The sequence below is a fragment of the Ascidiella aspersa genome, chromosome 1 (genome assembly GCF_963924565.1).
Source record: "Ascidiella aspersa chromosome 1, kaAscAspe10.2, whole genome shotgun sequence".
Taxonomy (NCBI): Eukaryota; Metazoa; Chordata; class Ascidiacea; order Phlebobranchia; family Ascidiidae; genus Ascidiella; species Ascidiella aspersa.
The window spans coordinates 2967762-2989650 of NC_139447.1; the positions used below are offsets into that span (position 1 = coordinate 2967762).

Sequence of the window (21889 nt, forward strand, 5' to 3'; positions counted from 1 at the left end):
ATGGTTGTTATTAAAATGGCTTAAATTCTAATTTAGTGAAGAGAAAAGCCAATACGCATATTTCACAATTGTAAAACTTATTTAGATTTTGGCTTTTTACTGACAGTTACAATTAAAGTGGTAATATTGGAGCATATAGTTAGTGTATGTTGTAATGTTTCACAGCAAAATCAATGTGTGTTGTCCTTTCGCCAGGTATTCTACCTTAAACTGTGGAACCTGCGTCAGCAAAACATCGTCACGCTGCCGACCACATTTCCATTTAACGTCATCAACAATGACGTCAGCAGCTGCGGAAAGTACCTCGCTTACGCCGACAACTTGGAGGGCTGCGTGAAAATACACGACCTCGATTCAAAGAACTTCAGCAAATTCGTATCCATTCCGGCATCGGATTGGCAACGAGGTGGTTCTGATCAGCAGGATAAAAGCGATTCTCAGAAATCTCGTTCTGACCTTGAAGAAAGCGCAGCGGTCGAACTCCTGCAGTTTTCCCACACATCAAACCACGTGTTTTTCACCACGAGCAACGGCCTGCTTTGCAAGATAGAGAACCCAATGCACATGCGCAAGGCCGCCAACCTGACCCAAAGTCACCCCCTGACCGGGGGCAAAGGTCACGTGACGTCACTGTCAATCAGTCACGATGACCAGTATCTTCTCGCGGTCGTTAGCGAGGAATCAGATGATCGTCTGTTGCTACTGGCAACCGCCGGGCTCTCGGTCGAACTTGACCTCGTGACGTCACAGCTCGGGGTCGTTGGTCACGTGACGGCGTCGTGCATGAGTGACTCCAGGTTGGTTTATGGTTTATATAAGGTGTGTTTCTATAAAGCTACAGATTTTCTTGGTCATTACATCTTCGTTTATTTATCCAATCGTTTTCGCATTATTCCTGGATCTGCTGGTCAAAAGTATTTATTGAACTATAATACAGGTCAAATATTTTTTGATTATATCTAAATTTAAATTTTAAGTAAACCAATAGGTTTTACATCATAATTACCAAACGGTGTGTTGTGTATAAACAAGTCATTACTTTTTCACAAAGATGTCAAAAGTTGATAAAGCATATTAAATACTTTAAATTAATATTATTCGGCGTCTAAATAAAACATAGCGGTTTGATTATTTATAACAACGACTTAAACGGAAACATACACACACATATGTGTTAACAACTGTGATTAAGCCTTTCTGAAGCTGCTTTTTGACTGATGATTATGGCTTACGTATCATTAGTACACTGAAAGCCATTGCAGACTTACCGAATCTGTCGATCTTAAAACACTTCTCTTCTAGACTGGGCGACCTGCAGTTGTTCTTGGGTGGAGGGGATCGCGCAGTTCACGTAATTGACTTACGACAGAAAGCTAGTAACAGCAGCAGTGACGAGCTTCAGTTGTGGGAAGCCTCGCCTTCATCCAAGCTAGAAGGTCACAGCAGCCTGCTTACCTGCTTGTCACTGAACGTAGCACAAGACAGGCTTTTTACAGGGTCGTCCGGCGACACTAGGAGGCTATGGCGAAAGCAGGTATACATACTCGTATTTATATGTATGTGTAACACACACAAAAAAACACTTTAATTATGTTTGCAGCATACTCTGTTGTTTTATTGAAGAAAAAAAAATTGTTTTATTTTTGCAAATATGTTACAAAAAAATAAAGTTCCAAGGATTTTTTTTATTGTGCGATTAGGAATTAGGATGTCTTTTTTTCCTCGTTTTTTTTTTATATAAAGAAACCGTTTTCAAACAGATCGTTCATATTAAAATGCAAGCTGGCCTTTAACAGTGACCTTTAAATTGCGTCTATATCGAAACACAGCATTTATAACTTAAATATGCAAATAGAGAATACGGATAACTTCGCTGAAGCACAACTAATAAAAAGTGTGATTTATTTATCATATAACTCATTAACATTACTTTTTTACTAAAACAGTAAAGTGTTGTATATATTCCGGCGTTTTAGTTATTTTTTCCGACGGATTAAGGACTTGATTTACACGTTGTTACGACCAGGCTAGCCTAATTGGTGCTATCTTGGTATTATTCCAAGTTACTGTTGGTCTTGTGGCGAGAGTCCTTATTAACATTACCTTTTCACTTATATAGTAGAGAAATCAGGTGGCACTGTATAAAGACTTACTTATACAGTAGGTCACGTTAGTGATCATTCTTGGTTTTGTTCAGAACCAAAAGTGGGAGCTCCTTCACGAAATAAAGTTCCACTCACTTCTCCACGCCGGGGTCACGTGCTGCTCATTCACCTGTGACGGCCGCTACGTCATCACCGGATCCCATGAGCGCTCGGTAAAGGTCTGGTCGGTGAACTCGGGTACGTCGAAGTTTATTTATTGGCGAAAGTGGGAGATATTAAATAGGATACATCACAGTGGAAATAGGCGAGATAAAACTGCTGACATTTAAACTGGAGTAAAATGTATAAATAAAATATATAACAGGGGGATTGAAAATTAGTAAAAAAGCTCAAAAAGGTTGAAATTATTAATAAAAAAGCTTTGCAAAATTGCAAAATATTGGTTAGTTGTACGTAGTAGCAATATCTAAGCTCATGTAGAGTAGGCCCATACTTATTCCTACTATAGAAATATTTCTACTCGCAGAATAAAACCGCCAACCATTCTCCTTCATTGGTTAGTTCTACTTTCGCATTTTGCAGGCTTTACGAAAATTAAAGAAAGTTTAGTTGTGGGGAATGTTTCTTCTGTTTCCGATAAAGCACGTTTTTATCTATTTTTTTTTCTTATAAACACAAATAAGTCTGGCGCAGAATAGCACAGCAAATTGCAGTTAAGACAAGCGTTGAACAGTGTAGGGATATTAGTGTAAGGTTTGAAGACAGGTTTATTTTTTAGAGTAAACAGGATACGAAAAACCTGTTTTAGTGCGATGTTCAAGAAAAACATCTCAAAATACTTATAGGGTTGTCTGAGTCATCGGGACTAAAGAGCTGTGCAAATGTAGTAAAGCTTAACAATCCAAACAAAGGTGCTTTTTCTTTTTACATGGAGTGTGAAATTTTTTCCCTCATAGTGATTTTTGAATGCGCCAACTTTAATAAAACTTGGGTATTTTAGAAGTTCAGCAAAATGAGTTTTCAAGTTTTCAGTCGAGTATATGCTGTTTTTTGTTAAAGTTACTTGATTGCTTTCGGTAAACAGTTTTGTTTAGTTAAAGTAAAGGTTTGAAACACACTTTATTGTCGCATTTTATAGTTATTGTCACCGAAGGTCATTTTGATATGCATAACTTACAAGTTTTTAATGCAATTTGTGTATTTACATGTGCTTAATACGATAAACTGATGGAAAAAAGGTGGTTGTGGATATATTTTAGTTGCCTAGTACCACGCTTTGTTTGTTTTTTGCTAGCGCGATGAACCTATACTAGCTTCGCCCACACTAACTTAGAATTGCACATTTTTCGAGTGTTTTAAAACACTTTGTATACTTTATTGGCTCAACACCATAACCGATGATGATCAAGCTGTTTTTTTTGATAAATTTGAGCTTTACGGCGCTAAGTTTGTTTGCTTTTTGCGGGTTTCAATTGTAGGAGTGCGATAGACCTACGTGCTTTGCCTAGGCTTACTTAACTTTGCACATTTTTCGATGTTTTTTAAAGCATTTTGTCAATTTTTATAGGCTTAACACGAAAACTGATTCGTATTAGCCTGGTTTACCACAAATTTGAGCTTTACGGCGCTGATTTTGTTCGATTTTTGCGGGTTGCGATTGTAAGACCTTTTTTTGACGCTAACTTTTCACAATTTCGAGGTTTGTCGATCGGGAAAGCCCCTGTAGGGGAGTCCCTGCTACTCCATCTTGTTTAGCTTCTCAATCCTCTTAAGGAGGTTGTTGGAAGCTCCCCTGGACTTTCTTCCCTCCTGCTCCTTGCTCTTCCCACTGTTTTTCTTCTTCTTCTTGGAGGAGGAAGTTGCGATCACCGGGAGCTTGATGACTCCCGTCCTCATCTTCTGGTTATGCTCCTTAATGTAAGCAGGAACAGCGAAGTAGGAGAATCGGAAGTTCTCTGTGAAGTTGAGGATTGAGAAGCCGTCCAGGATCGGGAAGAAGTTGCTCTTCTTGCTGGAGTGCTTTCCCCCTGAACTCCCCTCGCTACTCACGCTCGAGAGATCCGAGAAGTCAAAGTCCTCCTCGTCTCCTTCATCCTCCAAGTCTTCCGCTCCCGTCTTTTTCTCGTCGCGCTGAATCTGGTGAGCTGCTTTTTTCATCTGGGAAATAAGGCTGCTCGTTAGCGACAGCCCGCGGTAAAGCGTATTGGTGATTTTTACCGCTTAGAGTAGCGTTTTTCTTTGAAGGCTGTGTTTTTAAGTGGGGTCAGTGCTTTGTCCATTTAAAGTAAAATAATGCTGGCAACACTGTGGGGTAAAGATACAGGCGCATGTTTTTTTTACCTTTATTTTAGCATACAAAAATAGCTAGAGCCAGCTCGCGGTAAAGCGAAATGGTAATTTTATGCCGTTTGGACGTTTTTCTCGTTTAAAGGCGGTGTATTAAAATGGTGTTAGTGTCTTGTTCAATTACAGTAAAAATACTTTTATTGCTCGGTGTTAAAAGTTAACAGATGACGCATCTTTTTCATCTGAAAAACGAGGTTTGCTCGCAATAATTTCATTTGAGTCTTTGCTGCTGCAAGGAATATGTCAACCGTTTATGTTAGTTGCTTACTTCACTAAGGCTCATATTGCTTGCGTTTGTGAGGTCTTGTTGCGACACATTGGCGCCTCCAGTGGTAGAGCTCTCGTTGCGAAACCTTCGAGTCGACTTTTTAATCATCGATCTGCAAAACACAATGCAAAGACGGGGTCAATGTGGGTTTTAAGTCGATTTGTTGAAACAATGTTTAGTTGTGTGCCCTTAAGCAACATTTTGAGCACATTTAAGTCCGACATTACAGTAAGTTTACTGGCTGTCTTTGTCAAACCATATGCGGCCCTGTAACCACTTTTTGCGACTCTTACGCTGATGTGTTTGAGTCTTTTTTAGGATGACCAGTGTCAATTCTCGAATTTCAGCATGCACAGTATTTGTAGTGTGTAACATTTATAACAAACCCAGCTGAGCAAAGGTGTGTATGAAAGTTACAAGGAAACATGGTGACATCTCTCCCCATGTTTGTAAGGTGTGGCATTTGTAGTAAGCCAAGTAAGAAATGTGACTCTTGGTCTCCAAATGGTTCACCACCCCTGCTATAGTTTATCAGAGGCCCAATATTCCATTAAGAGTTATGTGACCTTATTCCGTTTTAAACACAGGTCCGCAGGTTTTCCTTTTTCTACAATTTCTATATACTCACGTTTTCAACAATACAGTTTTAAGTTTTTAAATTAATATCAATACCAACTAGAATCGCCGAGGACCTTTATACTAAGATTTAGTATCGGGTATCAGCTCCGAACTGATATAAAATATCGGACTTGGCTATTTACCAACGTCTCATGTAATTTAGTTTGGAGCACAATGCATGGATTTTGGTTGCAATTTAAAAAAGGTTTTATCATTATTGGGAATATTATGGAATGAGTTATCACTAAAATGCTTGAAAACAAAAAACATGTAATTTTATCGCAAATTATCGCTTTTGCCTTTCCATTAACTTCCTACAGTAGTTTTTAACAACAGACGATTTTCGTCGCATTTTTACCTTGATGACGTAGTCTGGCCCGGTGCCCCCGTTCCCGGTGTTTCCCCTCTGGTCTGGCGCATCCGGGGGAGACGCTGGGCGCTTGTGGCGCTCTCGGTGCCGTCCAGGTTCCGCTTGGAAGCGTCCCGGGTCGCCAGGCCGCTCCTACTCGGCTTCGTTCCCCCCAGAGTTAGCTGCAAGCAAAGGGGCCATGTTAAAACTTGCCGCAGTGTAAATAAAAGAGGTCCCTTGTTGAATCTGAAGCAATTAGTTGCCTTACTTTTTTACCAAATGCGTTCAACTCTTAAACCTGGGATATTGATTAATTGTGCAGAAACCTGGGATATTGATTTGCAGAAACCTGGGATATTGATTAATTGTGCAGAAACCTGGGATATTGATTAATTGTGCAGAAACCTGGGATATTGATTAATTGTGCAGAAACCTGGGATATTGATTAATTGTGCAGAAACCAGGGATATTAAAACAAAATACGGTAAAAAATTTTGGAATATAGCTTGGATTATATGTAGACAATATGTACTTGGAAAATCCGGACGCTAAAGTAAAGTAGATCAAATCGACATATAATCACTAACGGGTGCAAGCGTGAAACTGTGATCCGGGCAAATAGCCTACAAGCACCTCATGAAGCTGTTTTAAACCGATTTCGAAATGCTTGTTGAATTATGCAAAACTCAGAAATTTTAATTTGAGGCCGTTTTTGAAATAGCAGAAAAATGAGTTTTGTTGCCTGAATTTCGTTGTGTTGGAGGAGCATGCTTGAGTATTGTATTGCCGACGTTGGAAAGTTATTATTCGTAGTTTTATGCAAAAAAGCAAAGAATTACGCCCAGCTTTGCCACCGTGCGTGACCTTGAAAAGTTAACTGAAATTTATCTCCCCTTCAAAAAAACATGTTCAGGTCAAACTTCTAAGAAAAAAATTCTCAACCTTTTTCGCGGCCAACAAAATACTAAACCTAATTAAAACAGCGAAGCTTTGGCGTCGAAATTCTCTACACTGAAATTTTTGTAAGTAAACGAAAAATAGATTTGCATAAACAAGTTCGAATTTAATAATATAATCCATGTCTTCGTTTTGCTTCCGCATTTTTTTTACAAGTTTGAAGAAATCTTTCTTAGAACCTGTTTCAATCAAAAATCTAACCAAGTGAGCTACCACAGCCGGCGACCCAGACGAAATAAATGTCGGCCAAATTTTGGGTCGCGACCACTGGGCTGAAAAACACTAATTTAAATTATCAAAAATCACACTAAAAAAATTAAAAAAATCCGGCTTTTATTATTTTCGTTCTCGATGGCGGGGATTTACCTGTTCTGGTTCGGGTGCTGTCCCGGACACGGAACTGTGGTGCGCGGCGTTCTGGTACTTTGCCTTCACCTCCGCCTTCTCCTTACGAGTCTTCCGCTCGATCTCGCGTTGCCTAGCAACCGATGCAGGGGTGTTGGATCCTCCTGTGAAGGAAATATGATGAGGAAAAAACCTTGTTCGTTGAACTAATAGACGAACCAGATACTTGATAAGACAGGCAAATCCTTTACTTTGAGATTAAGAGACGGAAGCGGGTACTTTTTATTGCGTGTGTTTTATACGGGTTATCGTTGTTGCAAAATAGTTATTTTAAATAAATAAATTGAAGTCATTTGTGGAATTATGTCCCAAAGTCAAGTATTTTTAAAATATAAGTCAAGTACCAGTCTAAGTTATGGGTTGCCTAAGTCAAGTCACAGTCAGGTCATTTGTAAAATAAGTCAAAGTCAAAGTCAATTATTTGAAAAACATATTCTTTTTAAAAATGGAGATAAATAACACAAATTTATTGAAACATGTTGGATAAAAACACTTGATTTAAACCCAAGTTATTGAAAAAACAATTACTTACGTTTAATACAAATCTTTTAAAAACAGAGACTAGTGTCAATTTATTTACTTAAGTCATTACGGCACTGTGGATTATTAGACTTTCTTGTTGAAATGCGACGTTTTGTCTGTGTTCAGGCCATCTACTATAGACTTGGGTCGTGTTTTGTCTGACTCAAGATTCAAGAATTTTATGTACACATTTCATTTGAAGCGGTTCAAGATATTGTATTTTATGTGTTAACATAATTTATTTGAATTGAGATAAGGTGAGACATACAGTGGTATATAATTAACTGCACACTAATAAAACCTGCTCAATTGGATTTTTCAATAGTTTTTAGAAAAATTTTGACCAAAAGTGATATTTATGACTCAGCATAGAACATTTGGCTTACATCCGGGCTACATTTAATGCAAGAATTCTTATGGGGAGATCTTAGCTTCTTTTTTATACATTCCATATTTTCAAAAGAAGCCTTGTTGCGCAAAGGTAAATTTTCTCTTCAACACTTCTTCTAAATTTCGTTTAAATTGTTGGAGGATTTCGAAACTTAGCCCTAAATTTTGGCACAAATTTCATGATGAGAAATACATTCTTATAGTTAACTGCACACTGATGAAACCTGTTGTGCTGGATTTATTATCAGTTTTTAGAAAAATTATGAACAAAACTTGTCTTATGCCTCAGCAAAGAACATTTGGCTTACATCCCTGCTACATTTCAGGCGATAAATATTACGGGTAGATCTACGCTTCCTACTTTCTCGCTACCACTTTGTGCTTATTTTCCTCACCATCTACCCCTGCTTGCGATCTTCTGTTATCTATTGTCCCTCTTCCACTAGTGAGGCTACTCACGCGGCGAGAAAGCGACTGGCGACTTTCCGTTTGAGGGCGCACTGGGGCTCCCATTTCTTCAAATGCCTGAAACACAAAATATCGAATAAAAAAAAACAAAAAAACAAACATAAAATATCGAAAAACTCTTTTGAAAGCTAAGTCTAGGGATGTCCGTTAATGTCGGTTCGGAGTCGATCTCCGAAGCGAGTTGTTAGGTTCCGTATTTGTCCGCTACCTGGTTTAGGTATGAATTTCAGGAATGCTATCCAACGCTGCGTTTTTTTATCTTTGAATGTAAATTTGTTGAAAATAGTGGGCTGACCAGCAACCCTAAAGCAAATTTTTCAACATAAAAAATTAGCATTGACAGTTTTAATTACACAACTTTGCTTTTTTAAACATAGTAAGCTTTTTGTTTTTTTCGAGTATCGTTTACGGAACAAAAGTATAGAAATCCTTACTTAAGACCACCATTTGCTTATACGAAACCAAGGTTACATTTAGTACACAAAATACACGACATGCAAATATGACGAGCTAATTTTATGACTCACGCTGCTTCGCTTCCCCACCGGCTGCTTCTCCAGCGTGTCTCTACTCCCCACTTTTTCGGCAGTGAAGGATGTCAGCGCCATAGAATCCCGACGTGCCTGGTCGGTCAGCATCAGCTGGGAAGCGGCACTACCTCCCTGGGCGGTCCCTATATTAAGAAGATTATTAAGTTGTTTTTGAGAAATCTTTTTAATTTCTCCAACAGTCGTGAAAAATTATAACATGTTTGTGCAACTTGGTAAGTTCGATAATACCGGATCGGAGCCGATACTCCATGCGAACAGTATCGATACTCGTCCGATACAAGGACGGTATCGTTGCCGATCCTATACCGAATTCAAACAAAAAATTCAGCCATCATTTGCGACCCAACAGATCGATTTAATCTTGAACTGTAAAAGAATAGTATGATAACAAATGTAGCATAGTAATGACGTCACTTGGTACCGGATAGGATCGCAATACTTTTTGTCCAAAATATCAGGTCGCGGAATAATATGTCAAGTATTGGACATCGAAATGTTTAACTAATACAGATGACAAGCAGTTAGGGGTTGCCAGCGGGTCGTTGTAGATTTGAAATTTCAAAGAGCCATAGCCAAAAATAAATACAACATGAATATAAAAGCTGGATAAAATTAGACGAACAGCCGCATGGCGTTTGTGCGCCGCTGTATGGCCACGCCAGACATAGTTTTTATTAAAGACATTTTCAACTTTTAAAAATAATTTTAAAGATTTAACGAGTTTTTAGCAACACTCAAGAATAAAACATATTCGACGTGGCTCTTCTCTAGTACGTTTTTTAGGATTAGAAGTTAGATTTAAAGAATCAATTTTTTTTTCGTTGCACCTTCGGCTCTCCGATTTCTTACAAATGTGATGCCATATGTACAGATATTTTGAGCTTTAATTGTGAAACGTAGTAATCGTTTAACTTTATAGAAACATACGTTCCACGTACATGCGTGTATACAACAACTGTTATCTATCCCTACAAAGTCACCTTTCCATAGAACACCAGGAACTACACACTCTAACAATTGGGGATATTGAGTCCTAACATGACCAGGCTAAAAACTTACCTACGATGAGGTTCGAACTCATAACCTCGGTTATCGTGGGGACCGCTTTAACCTTTACCGACATTTGTGTCAAACAGGGGACAGAGAGGATTTTTTACCACATGAATTAATAGTTTTGCATAGATCAAACATGTAATTTCTTCACAATGGCTTTCGATATGTGTTTGAAACGTACATTTGCACAATGTGTATTCTGTTATCAAGCTCTTCTGGACTCGTACTGGCCAACAACGACGGCGCACAAATATATTACACAAGGTGCTTTGAAATGGGTCAGCCTGATCAGGATTATAGTGCAAACAAGGCCAAAAAACTAAACGTGCCATAAGGTTCGAACTCACGACCTCGGTCATGCTACACAGGCTCAGACCGAGCCGAGAAACAACTACTGTGTTTTAAGCTTTCAATATCTTTACAGTTTAAACTTAAGTATCCCCTTGCCCAATGCGGCTTCAGCAAGTGCCCCAGGTTTGGTGCTGGGTTTGCCAGTTCGGTTCTTCACGGTGGGGTTGAGTACTTCTGTGGCGTGGGGCTTGCTGCTGGGGGGGCTAGGGGGTCTGGCCGGCCCCACCTCCCCACTGTTTTTCTCTTGGATGAAAGCGATGCTCGGAGTTCGCTGAAGACAGACATCCGATCTCCTGGAAGAAGATGGACGTAACTAACCAGGGATACGGAGTCTTGTAAAAATAACCCGAGTCCGACTTAGAACAAAATTAAAGTCGGGTCTCCCAAGTCCCGTCGAGGCCCGAGTCCAACTTTGACTTTACAGACTTTATTTCACCCATTTAGGTAACTAAAAAGCTGGATATACAGTAATCTACTCATAGGGCGTCATATAGTTCGTCTAATCATAAAACATGGGAGGAAAATATTCCACTATTCGCTATTACACTTAAAATTACGGTTTGCGGCCTTACAAGTTTTAAAATCTGGCACTGCGCATACACACGTCGGACTCGAGACTCGGGTAGTTTTACTCGAGTCCCAAGTCCCGAGTTTCACTCCAGCAAAAGTTACCTGGTATTTACTTAATGACGTCATTTGGTACTTAATGGTATTTACTTAATGACGTCATTTGGTACTTAATGGTATTTACTCAATGACGTCATTTGGTACTTAATGGTATTTACTCAATGACGTCATTTGGTACTTAATGGTATTTACTAAATGACGTCATTTGGTACTTAATGGTATTTACTAAATGACGTAATTTGGTACTTAACGGTATTTACTAAATGACGTCATTACTAGGCCCAACTAAGCAAAATTAGTTCAATTAAAAAGCGCATTTTGCGCCGCGACCCATGGTTGACAAACGCTGTCTTAACATAGTAAGGATATCAAATCCCATACAGAAGTATCAGATAATTAAAATAAATAAAGAAATTTTCGATAGGTTCAAAACCTACATTTATACGGGCTTTGATATTTCTACAACTGACTGGACCTGTTGTAAATTCTCTCTTGCGATTTGAGGTTTCGTGAGCTGGTTTTCGGGAGATTGCCGAAGCTGGTTTTCTTCTTCTGCTTGGTTGGGCTCGCCGACGTACGCCTTCGCCTGCTCTCATCCAGTTCCCCAGTGGATCTGCTGTCGCGCTTATCGGATAAACCGAGAGCGGTTCGACTTCTAACTGGAGACTGGAAATAAAACATCAGAGTAGAAGTGTTGGATAATATCAGATGGGAGCAGAAACCCGATGCCGAATGTTAGTATCAGTACTGGGTGGGATCGGTGCCGATCCGCTACTATTGTTTAGCAAGTTCAGGAAAAGTAGATGTTTTAGTGTTTCAAGAAACGAGGTTTGATTTTGCAATAAAGGTTGGATGTTATTGTTTGTTGCAAAACACGAAACAGCAATTTTGTCAAGGCCTTAATTGTTGTATAGAAATGATTTTCAAGTTATCTTGAATTATATGTACAATAGGAAACTGAAATGGAGTCTTAATACATTTAAGGAGAATGTGACAAAGCCTTGTTTTCTAATAAACTATGTTCTTTCAAAATAAACTTTCATTTGTTAAGGAATAACCTAATATTTCAATCACGCCTTTATGGAGCCCAAAATATCAGTTCACGAACCCCAAAGGGGTCAAACACCCAGTTTAAGAACCCCTGAAATAAAAGTACCTACGACAAAAATCAGGTAACAAGAATATCAAAGCTCATACAGAAGTTGGTATAATTTTTGACGTTTCCAATAAATCTTAAAATAATGGTTAAAGGTTGCAGTTGACGTAGAATGAATATGAAAGCCCATACAGAAGTTGGTATAATTTTTGACGTTTCCAATAAATCTTTATTCATTTTCAACAGCTGGAAACATCTGTTGATGTTGAAAATGAATAAAGAGTTATTCGAAATGTTCAAAATGCTTCCTACTTTTGTATGGGTTTTGTTATTTATGCTACGTCTAACTAGAACCTCCAGCAATTGTCAAGATTTATCCGAAATGTTCAAAATGATCCCTACTTCTGTGTAGTCTTTGATGTTCTTAATGCGTTCCACACTTAAATCGAACATTCTTTCAAGAAAACGCTGTTTACAAAAAACAACACTTAAGCGTAACTCACAGTCGCCTTTGTCACTGACTTCGTGGCCGCCACGTCATCGCGTTCCGCTTGAGCAGGTGTGACGTTATCAGCTTGCTGCTGATCGTTAGAGTCGCTTGCATCGGAACAGTCGGGCGAGTGGGCGTCGTTTGTGGCGACTTGTTTGTCGAAGGCTTTAGTAAGAGGTCGTTTGGAGGCGATGGGCGGTCCGCCTTGAATTAAAAGTCGCAATGTTATTATTGCCTGTTTTATTTTAGGGAGGGATGTTCAACCTTTTTTGCAAAGGGCCGCATTGCAACTTCAAATATTTGAATGGGCCGCACAACCTATTAAGTTATATTTCACGAAAAATGGCTAGTAGTCTAAAGGGGCCTTCATAGTTACATATATATATACCAGTACTATAATATTAGTGCCCCCTAAAATCTGACTGGTACACTTTTAATTAGGCTAAGATTCAAAGGTTCAAAATACTACTTAGAGTGAAAATGACTAGCGGGCCGCACAAAAATTTCAGGGGGTCGCAGGTTGGACATCCCTGTTTTAGGGCTTTCGGTAGATTTGAGCAACTTCCCACTATGTTTTCAATTTCCTGGATAAGAAATCTATAAAAGTTTAAAATTCGATCGTTCGCCAAAGTCTTACGTTAAATCAAAGCACGCCGTCTAAAGATCCTTTCTGGGTTACGCATTTAGGTGGTCCTAAAATATCCAGCCGCCATGTTAGCTTTAAATCACCGCTTAGTTACACATTGCCATGATTATAATGGCCGATATATAGGCCTCAAAACCAGGGCTGCGGAAGCAATGTAACATTTGGAAATGTAATTCGGCAAAGTAGTGCTGGGTTGGGATGTTCGACAATACCAGATCAGAGTCGATACCCGATGCCAAGTGCTAGTATCGGTACTTGTCCGATATTAGGGTGGTATCGGTGCCGGTCCGATACCAAATTGATATAATATATTCCAGTGTTCTTTGAAGTGAGGTTTGTCCGATAATATCGTATCGGAGTCGATACCCGATGCCAACTGTTAGTATCGGTACTTGTCCGTAGCCCAAAAATGTCGGTAAAATTTAGTTTGGATTTCCGAATAACGCATGTTATCGCAGTTTTTGGGCAATAAATAAATGGCACAATAACCACAGATGCCAAAATGCGTCTATAACCTCCAGAATCCTATCGATTCCATGTTGTGGAACCCCCCGGAACAATCGGTAGCGATCCGACCCCAAATTAACGTAAGGATTTTAGTCGTGATTTGCTATACAACGTGGTTATTTCTACATTAAAAAATATATTTATATAATAACAGCTGTAGATTAACAACTGGAGGTAATTAAGCTTTATCACCCTGAAACAAATTTAGACCCTAACCTGAAAAAATGCCCTACAACATTTTATTTTCTGTTTTTTTCTATTAATGCATAGTAATAACGTCATTTAGTGTCGGACCAGATGGCCAAAATATCGGGTAAAGCCATAAAATTAAAAAAAAATTATTGTCGTACATCCTACCTGGCACGAAGCTTCCATCCTCGTCGTACTTTCCGTAAGGATAAAACTCTCCGTCGGGTCCCAGCTCTCCTCCGACGTACACGCTGTAGTCATCCGCTTCCGGGTCCCCAGGCTCTTCCTCCACGTGGACAGTGATGAGGCGCGGATCGGACACCACCTCCCCTCCGCGCACGCACCTCCAGCAGGATGAAGTGGACATCTCGGATGCGAGCGGGATTCGAGGAGTGTGCTGGAGCTGTAGGACCACTTTCTCGCTGGCTTGGCTCGCAGGACGCGCTTGCTGGAGTCTGTTCCCGTTTTCGTCTTGCTCTGAGAAGGGCACAAACAAGGACTGGCTGTCACAGGATCCGGGCACCAAGTACCCATCCCTGTTAACGCACCCAGCTGCAATAAACCTCCCTTTCGAGTCGTAAGTGCCCGGGAAGAAGCTCTCCTGCTGTTCATCGCGGAACCAGACGCCGCTGGCCAGCAGGTCACCTAGGGGGGCGTCCGGGCCGTCCTGGAACACGAAGCGAAAGTTGGAGGCCAGGTCGTCGGCGGCCAACGCGCGACTCGTCTGTGACGTCATAGTCTGTCCGAGGGTGGGAAATCGCACGTCGCTGAACACGTGCGGGTCCTGCTGGCCACGGTGCGCGTGGTAGCATCCGTCGTCGTCGAAACGCCCGCGCGCCGAGAAGGCCAGGTCGGCCAGAGTGACGTCACTAGTTTGTGACGTCTGGTGCGCGAAGAATCCCGGGTAGAAGGCGCCGTCGTTGCTGCGCAGACCCAAGCAGCGAAGTGAAGTGGTGGAGTGCGGAAGGGTCATGAACTTTTCGCGCATTGTCCGCGCCACCTGCAGCGCCACCTTGCGGTTGACCTCGTCACGTGACTTGCGATTTCCTTCCGCCTCTTTCTTTCCTTGATGTTGTTGTGAGAGCTCGGTGAGCGAACTGGGGCCTGTGGAAAGTGTGGGGCTTTTTTAGGCCTAGGGTTCTCAAACTGGGGTCGGGCTCTCAAGTCCCTCCAATACTGGGACTTGCAATGGTTACCCCTCACCATAAAATCGAAATTTAAAATTGCACAAATTTGACGAGCTAGATAAATATTAGAGGACTGCGCTTCTTAAACTGGGACGGGGTGAGACTTTTGGTCCATCTGGAACATTTCAGGGGTTCGCGCAAACTTTTAAATCCATTGGCTTTTTAATGGTCTATATATGAGCTCGTCCGTGTTGTAATAGTTCAACAGTTTATTTGCAGTGTTTATTAGTATGGAAACAGCGACTTGAATGTTATGTAGAGTAATTAATTATTGTACCATGTTTTTTTTTTCAAATATGCCGCTTTAAAAATGGTTGAGCCCCTTCATTATTTTAGGAAAGAAAAAGTGGTTTTGCAATGTAAAAAAGTTTGGGTCACGTGAGCGAGTTACTGTGCCTAAACTAGAATAATTGACGTAAATAGATTATTTCCAAATTGCTCTTAATTTCCTATGTTAACAAATAGCAAGTTAAGTTAATGACCGAAAAGTTAAACGCCAAGATTGAATAAATACAGGCAATCCAAACAATAGTCTGTATCGAAAAACTATATTTCGTACAAGAAACAACGGTTTTAAGTACATATTAAATGAATTGGTCAAAAATACCAAAAAAACACTATACGAAAACACCTAAAATCAAAATATTACAAGACATAAAAAACGTTTTTTACATTTACTTAAAGCAGTTTGACTGAATTGTAATTTGACAAATGAAACACTGCTCGGCTCGAATCAAATTTGAAACTAGGGGCTTACCCAGGGTGACTCTTGTGCTTTTCGGGTGGCGTCCCCTCTCGAACGCCTTCACGATCTTTTGCCGCTCCTCGTCGCTGGAGGCGCTGTTGAGCAGGGGCAGAATGCTGGCGAGGTCGTCGTTGGACACGAACTTACGAGCCTCGGAAGATTGCAGCGCGGCCAACAGCTTTGCCGCTTCGCTGATGTTAAGCTCGAAAACTGGCCCGCGGGTCACGCGCGACACCTGGCGATAAATATAAATTCGTCGGGCTGCCGCTAGTCGGTTTCGTGTTGCAATTTATTTACCAGCGTTTTGGATAAAACATTTTAAAATCCAGACATTGGGGCATGACTAGAAAGTCTGGTTTACTGGTTGTTGATTTTTACCGTATATAGAAATCCGTCATGTTGCGCTAGTGGGTTTTTGCGTTTCGATGCATTCGCGAGCGTTTTGGATGGAAGTTTCCAGACATTTGGGCATAACTAGAAAAGTCTGGTTTACTGTTGTTAGATTTTTTACATTGGGGCGCTAAACGTAAACTTGCATATTTTGCGGCAATCTACGTGTTTGTTAGATCTAAAGTGGTCTTCTTTTATATGCTCTTCCTTAAGGTTATTTCTATATACAACGGTTGGGCAGTTTTGGACTAGTAACGCAAACTACAAAATTCCTCGATGCCAATTCTAAAAAGTTTACAAATTTATTACAAAGTTCTGCCATTGGCACAGCTCCATAATACTTCTGCTATCTTTCTATAGATCTATTCCACAGTTAGTATATGCCTTTACCTCGATTTGAGTTCATCAATTCAGACGGAGATACAAAGTTTGCAATATTCTAATCATTTATTGCAATAGTTGTTGACCCTTAAAACATTTTTGTCCTAACAACCGGGAAAAAATAACTTTTAACCTTCCAATTTCGTTATAACCCTTCAAAGAATAACTTTTAACCTTCCAATTTCGTTTTAACCCTTCAAAGAATAACTTTTAACCTTCCAATTTCGTTTCAACCCTTCAAAGAATAAATTTTAACCTTCCAATTTATTTTTCTTTTTTTCACTTTTCCATTCACGATACTTTTGTCCAATATATCGGTTATCGGTATCGGAATAAGCATCAAATATCGAACATCTCTACTTGTAACTCTGTAGAATACTGTTGGGTTTTTGGGTTACCCCGGTAAAAAACCCTGAGATGGTTTGTGTGATGATGTTTCCTTACCTCGTCACAGCTTTCAGGCAGTAGTCCTGTCTGTTGCCAGTGAGCCAAGCACTTCGGGCAGTGGAATATTCCTCTCGCACCAGGGGTCGTACCGCTTCTATAGTCCGCATGCACGTTCAATGTGATCTGACAACGTTATAAAAAAGTAAAATAAACCCTACTTTAGTCCAGTGCTCTTCAATCCTGTATATACCGAAGTGTATGCTGGATTAAAGCTAGGGAATACAACTAACAAAGGGTATAAGAAAGGTATACAGATTAGGTCAGTAAATAACACAAATGTGACAAAACACTTTTTTCCTTGAAATATGTTGTATTTTTAAGATTTCATCAGATCATGCCCACCAAATAAGTCAATGCAAAAAGTTTTGCGCTACTCGCGAATCTTATAGGTCTGTTTATGTTGACACGAATTAAGGGTTTAGGCTTAAGACGATGTGCGTTTCATGGAATGCTGCAATATTATTTTCGCTTTGCGAGCGTCTGGCTGCTGTATCGTAATTAAAACGCATGTCTTATAATTTGAATGTTTAAGCAGATAATAGCATTACAAGACTTTTTCAAACTAAACTTATAGTTGGAACCATACAGCTGTTTAACGGCGTACAACTTGTTTGCCATTTGATCAATATGTCTCGTCTACTTCAAATATAAAAATGGCAATTAAACCTACATTTTTTTTTGTTTTTAAACCAACATTTTTTTTATTTTTTTATAAGGGACGCTCTTTTTCTTTGGTGCGCAAGAGTGTTGAGCGAAAGCATGAAGGCGCTCGCGTTGTGGCGTAAATTTGTGACGTCTTACCTTAATTGATTTCGTGCCTTTGTGAATTTCTATTTGAGGGTTGTACGGAGTTTTTAATAAGTTTGAGTTTTTACAGGTTAAATAGAGCGCAGTCAAACGGCAAAGAGCATTGCTTCAGTCGAACAGAGTTGTAATCAGAACTGTACCTTGTCCCTTGTGAATTCACGCCTAAACCTCTAGCCCTCTAGCCCGATATTTCTGGGTCCTATTCGACTTGCAACTCTATAATAATTGCAAATAATACCGTGTAACGTAATGCCGACAATATTAGCCTCATAAGGTACAAACTTTTCAATATAACATAAAACGGCTGCCGTTCTTTGTAAGCTAATTAGTTATTTGTAGTAAGTCCCAACTGAATATAAAGTATATTTTGTGAATAAATCAGTCTTTAAAAATCGATGTTATTTAGCTTGAAAATGAATGTCAAAGTCAAATAGGTCGAGTAAATCGACTTTATATTTAAATGACACTTCGATATGCACTTGTAACATCATCCGTTAATGTAACTTGATGTGTAGCTACTTACATTTTGAAATTTGAGTTTAATTGAAGTTCGAAAATTTAGGTTGGTCTACCGTACATTTCTTTCTTTAACTTTTTTAGTTCCAAAACGTAAAACATATTATTGTGCGTCGCTTTTTCAGAAAGTTAACACATTTGTAAGTTTTACAAGCGTTGGTTAAGTTTAGAGCAGTGCTTTTCAGCCCGTGGGATGGTACTCACTTGTGCGGATGACAAAAATTGTAATGCGGATGACGAACGTCGTGCGGATGAATGTGCGGATGAACATGGTCCATATTATTATTTTTATTATGTGTATTATAGTAATCAAATAGGCTGATGCGCCCACCTATGCGTTACAGGTGCATTAATAGTCTCTCAGTGGTCCAGATTGATCTGTCTATTTTATATCGGTCAAGGCTGAGGCACACGGTTTTAATACACAAACCCTTTCTTTGTTATTTCACAAATAAAACTAAAGGTTGCCAACTTACTGTGCTTGTTTTGTGCGGATGGGTATTTTCCGAAATAAAAAAGTGCGGATGGCAATTTTAAATGTTGAAAAGCACTGGTTTAGAGGGTGCAAAAACAAAAAATCTGGCCATTTGGTTGGTGCTCGTTGTAACTTACCTCTATTGGAACTCCGAGCGCATGGATGTGAAGTATATCTTCTATTTGTTCTTGCAGCAATGGGCCGAGTACGAACGGCTCAGGGGTTGATATCGGCTTGAACTTAAACGCGCTTCCTTCATCTCTGTAAGGTCAAAACTTTAAAACACACAGCTAACTGTTCTCTAAACTATTTTTCAAACGCCAAATAAGCAAAAGTAATACATTTTGCTCGAACGACGTGATCTTGCATATTACACATAAATTGGTAGACATGCTGAATATGGCACACGGGTGTTCAACACAATGCAGCATAACAACACCAATAAACTAGATGGGAGTCGATAGCTCCAGAAAGCTTAAACGATGACGTCACAATACTTTAGGCTTTTTGTCCCCTAATCGAAGGCCCCAGGGGTGCAGACTGGTAAACCTCTTATGCCCACCTACATAGCATTCTACGTCTTGTCTGAAAATTTGAGAATCCTACGATCTATACTTATTCTATAAAGCTTCGGAAAAAATCGGTCGGAAACATTTAAAGGCAAAAACATGATATGTCCCGAAAACAAATTTTCGGCCCATATAATTAATTAATGAAGACAATTGCTCCTAACCATTCTATAACAGATAATCGGGAAATGTATAGTCACCGCTTAATAAAAAAGGATAATTGTCAGAATGCATTTTTTTCAACTTGATATGTTTCATACCAGCTTCTAGAAACGTACAGCTGGACCAGTATTTACCTGGCGTTGGTCTTTAATGCAGGAAGTGCCAAATCCTGTCCGAGCACTGAAAAATGCTGCTGTTCGCCGTCAAAGCGCTGAAATATTGGCGGCAGTTTGTTCTGAAAAAATATATACATTTTACTCGAAAAAAATAAACGTTTTTAGTGGCCAGGAGGTAACCGAAAACCTACTTTTTGATCATGGGCTCATAGCAATTACTTTTTTATGTGTAGAATTCAGTTAATAGTATTTTTAACTCTCGGAAAACACTGATCTAAACTACTTTTTTTTGAGCAATTTAAGCCCAAAATAAGTATCTATAAATGGTGTCCATATAGCAGAGTTTGACTTACTTGGCTTAAGTGCCCTTGAGTCACAGTTGAAATAACTTAACTTGGCGTAAGTCTTTTGGACAAATGACTGGACATACACTTAAATCATTGCGTCATATAACTAGGGTTAAAATTAGGTGTTTTTGTCAAACATTTTAAATAAAATTGGGCTTTTAAGCTCAGTCTGGGCAAGACAAAGACGAGTTTACCAATTTTTAAAGTTGAACGCTTTATTTTTGTTAATGAGAAGTTGACTTTTTCTGATGACTGGAACTAAGACTTGTTAGTTTTGCATTTCAAAATGCAAAATAAGCTAATTTTAACAAGCAATTGCTTGCAACACTGTCATATAGTATTTACTTGGTGCTATACTTCAGAGGCGTAGCAAAAGTATCTTGCACCCGGGGGCAAGCTATAAAATTGGCGCCCCTCCTCCATGTCACATTTTCTATACATTAACATAATATACCTTACTTTACCCGGAAAAAGAGTTCAAATTTTAATAGAACATTGTATTTGAAGAAGAAGCGGCCCCATTCTGGCATTTGTAAGCCTCATTTTGCCGCCCCTTGACCTTTGTGCCCATGGACATACGCACTTCACCGCCACCTCCAACTACGCCTCTGCTATACTTACTCAAAAGTCAGCAACCAGCGCAAAACTAAAGCACATACCTTGAATGACTCGGACGTCGATGGTCTGTTGGCGGAATCTTGTTGTGTTGACGAGTCCGCCTTTTTCAGGACGAGATTGAGAGAGTTGTGGTCTTCTTTGGCGATTGCCCCCCTGTCTGAGGGGAGTCTTATGCGGGACTTTCCCCGTGACGTCAGAGTTTGCCGGGAATGGGATCGGGTGGGTGGTTTTTGCTTGAAATGAAAGTGTTTGTTTTGTTAGTAATGGAGGACTTTAAGATTGTTATGAAAATCAATTTTGTTGCAACCAGTAATGAGGGTAAGCCGAAACGGTCAGGAAAGCTTTTTTGCAAGTACGCCGTTGTGATAAAAAAAAATATTTTATTAACCATGTCATGTCCTTTTGTAACAGGTCATCCGGCCATCTCCTTTGCCATACTCAAACAAGTAGAAAATAGATTAACTCAAAACGCTTAAAGGACGTTTTTCTCCGGGTGGTTTTGGGCTTGAATTTAAATAGCTATTCTAGGTAGAAAACGCTGTTTTTAGTGGATAACAAAATCATGCCTTAATTTGGTATTGAATCACGAAACAGAACCCTACACAGAACAGTCCAACACTTTTTATGTTCAAAAAACGCCTTTTTCTAGGCTGCTTGTTAACCGATGTCATAATTGCTAGTTCACCAGATAGTTCGTAAATGCATACTTTGTCAATGTTTATTTTGACATATTTGAGGAAAAAAAGTTAGTTTTTTAATTGGTGTAATGTAAAACCAACATAAAACTGTAACTTAAATGGCTTCTGAAAGTTTCGTCTAACTGAAACTGTTTTTCTATATTATTTCTAGTTTTGACACGGAACTACGCGTGTTTGTTACAATATAGTACCATCCAACAAATTATTGAACAAATAAAATACATTAGCAAAATCTCCAAGACACAACGGCACTATTGCTAAATAAAATAAAACTATCTTGACATAAATTTCTTACTCTTCTCGGTGGCCTTTTGTGCTGTTTTGGGTTTTCGGCACCTTGCTGAAAAGTTGTGGCCATACCTTCATCTTCTAGAATGGTAGTTAGCGGTGATGTTGGCTCAGCGTCCATTATTATAATTCCTTAGTTTAAACAAGAAAATCTTTAAATTAGAACTAATTTCTTTAGAGTAATTTAAAAGTTTGTTGTGACTGG

General features: G+C 39.5%; 2 protein-coding genes across 2 annotated transcripts in view; one reads left to right on the forward strand and one right to left on the reverse strand.

The window, feature by feature from the left end:
* The window catches only part of LOC146166559 (NACHT domain- and WD repeat-containing protein 1-like), a 57926-nt gene that overhangs the window by 34874 nt on the left and 1163 nt on the right, over positions 1-21889 (forward strand). The window contains exons 23-25 of the mRNA XM_083381470.1: positions 196-797; positions 1303-1534; positions 2198-2342. Of these exons, the coding sequence (XP_083237596.1) occupies positions 196-797; positions 1303-1534; positions 2198-2342 (979 nt within the window). The remainder of the gene's footprint in view (positions 1-195; positions 798-1302; positions 1535-2197; positions 2343-21889) is intronic.
* LOC146166561 (uncharacterized) lies at positions 3843-21805 on the reverse strand. The gene is made up of 16 exons (XM_083391052.1): positions 21692-21805; positions 20740-20931; positions 19752-19852; positions 19024-19147; positions 17086-17211; positions 15883-16105; positions 14107-15042; positions 12610-12800; positions 11486-11676; positions 10480-10676; positions 8956-9101; positions 8356-8485; positions 7010-7152; positions 5696-5868; positions 4720-4831; positions 3843-4262 (listed from the first exon to the last, which is right to left on the reverse strand). The coding sequence occupies exons 1-16, from the start codon at positions 21803-21805 to the stop codon at positions 3843-3845; spliced, it is 3519 nt and encodes a 1172-aa protein (XP_083247178.1).

Bases quoted from the DNA above. Each gene is read 5' to 3' on its own strand.
- LOC146166561 (XM_083391052.1), bottom strand. From the start codon at position 21,805: ATGGACGCTGAGCCAACATCACCGCTAACTACCATTCTAGAAGATGAA. The intron at 8,486-8,955 runs GTGAGTCATAAA...TTTGTGTTTCAG, and splicing joins CGGTGGGGAAGCGAAGCAGC to GCATTTGAAGAAATGGGAGC. The intron at 4,832-5,695 runs GTAAAAATGCGA...TGTGTTTTGCAG, and splicing joins GGCCAGACTACGTCATCAAG to ATCGATGATTAAAAAGTCGA.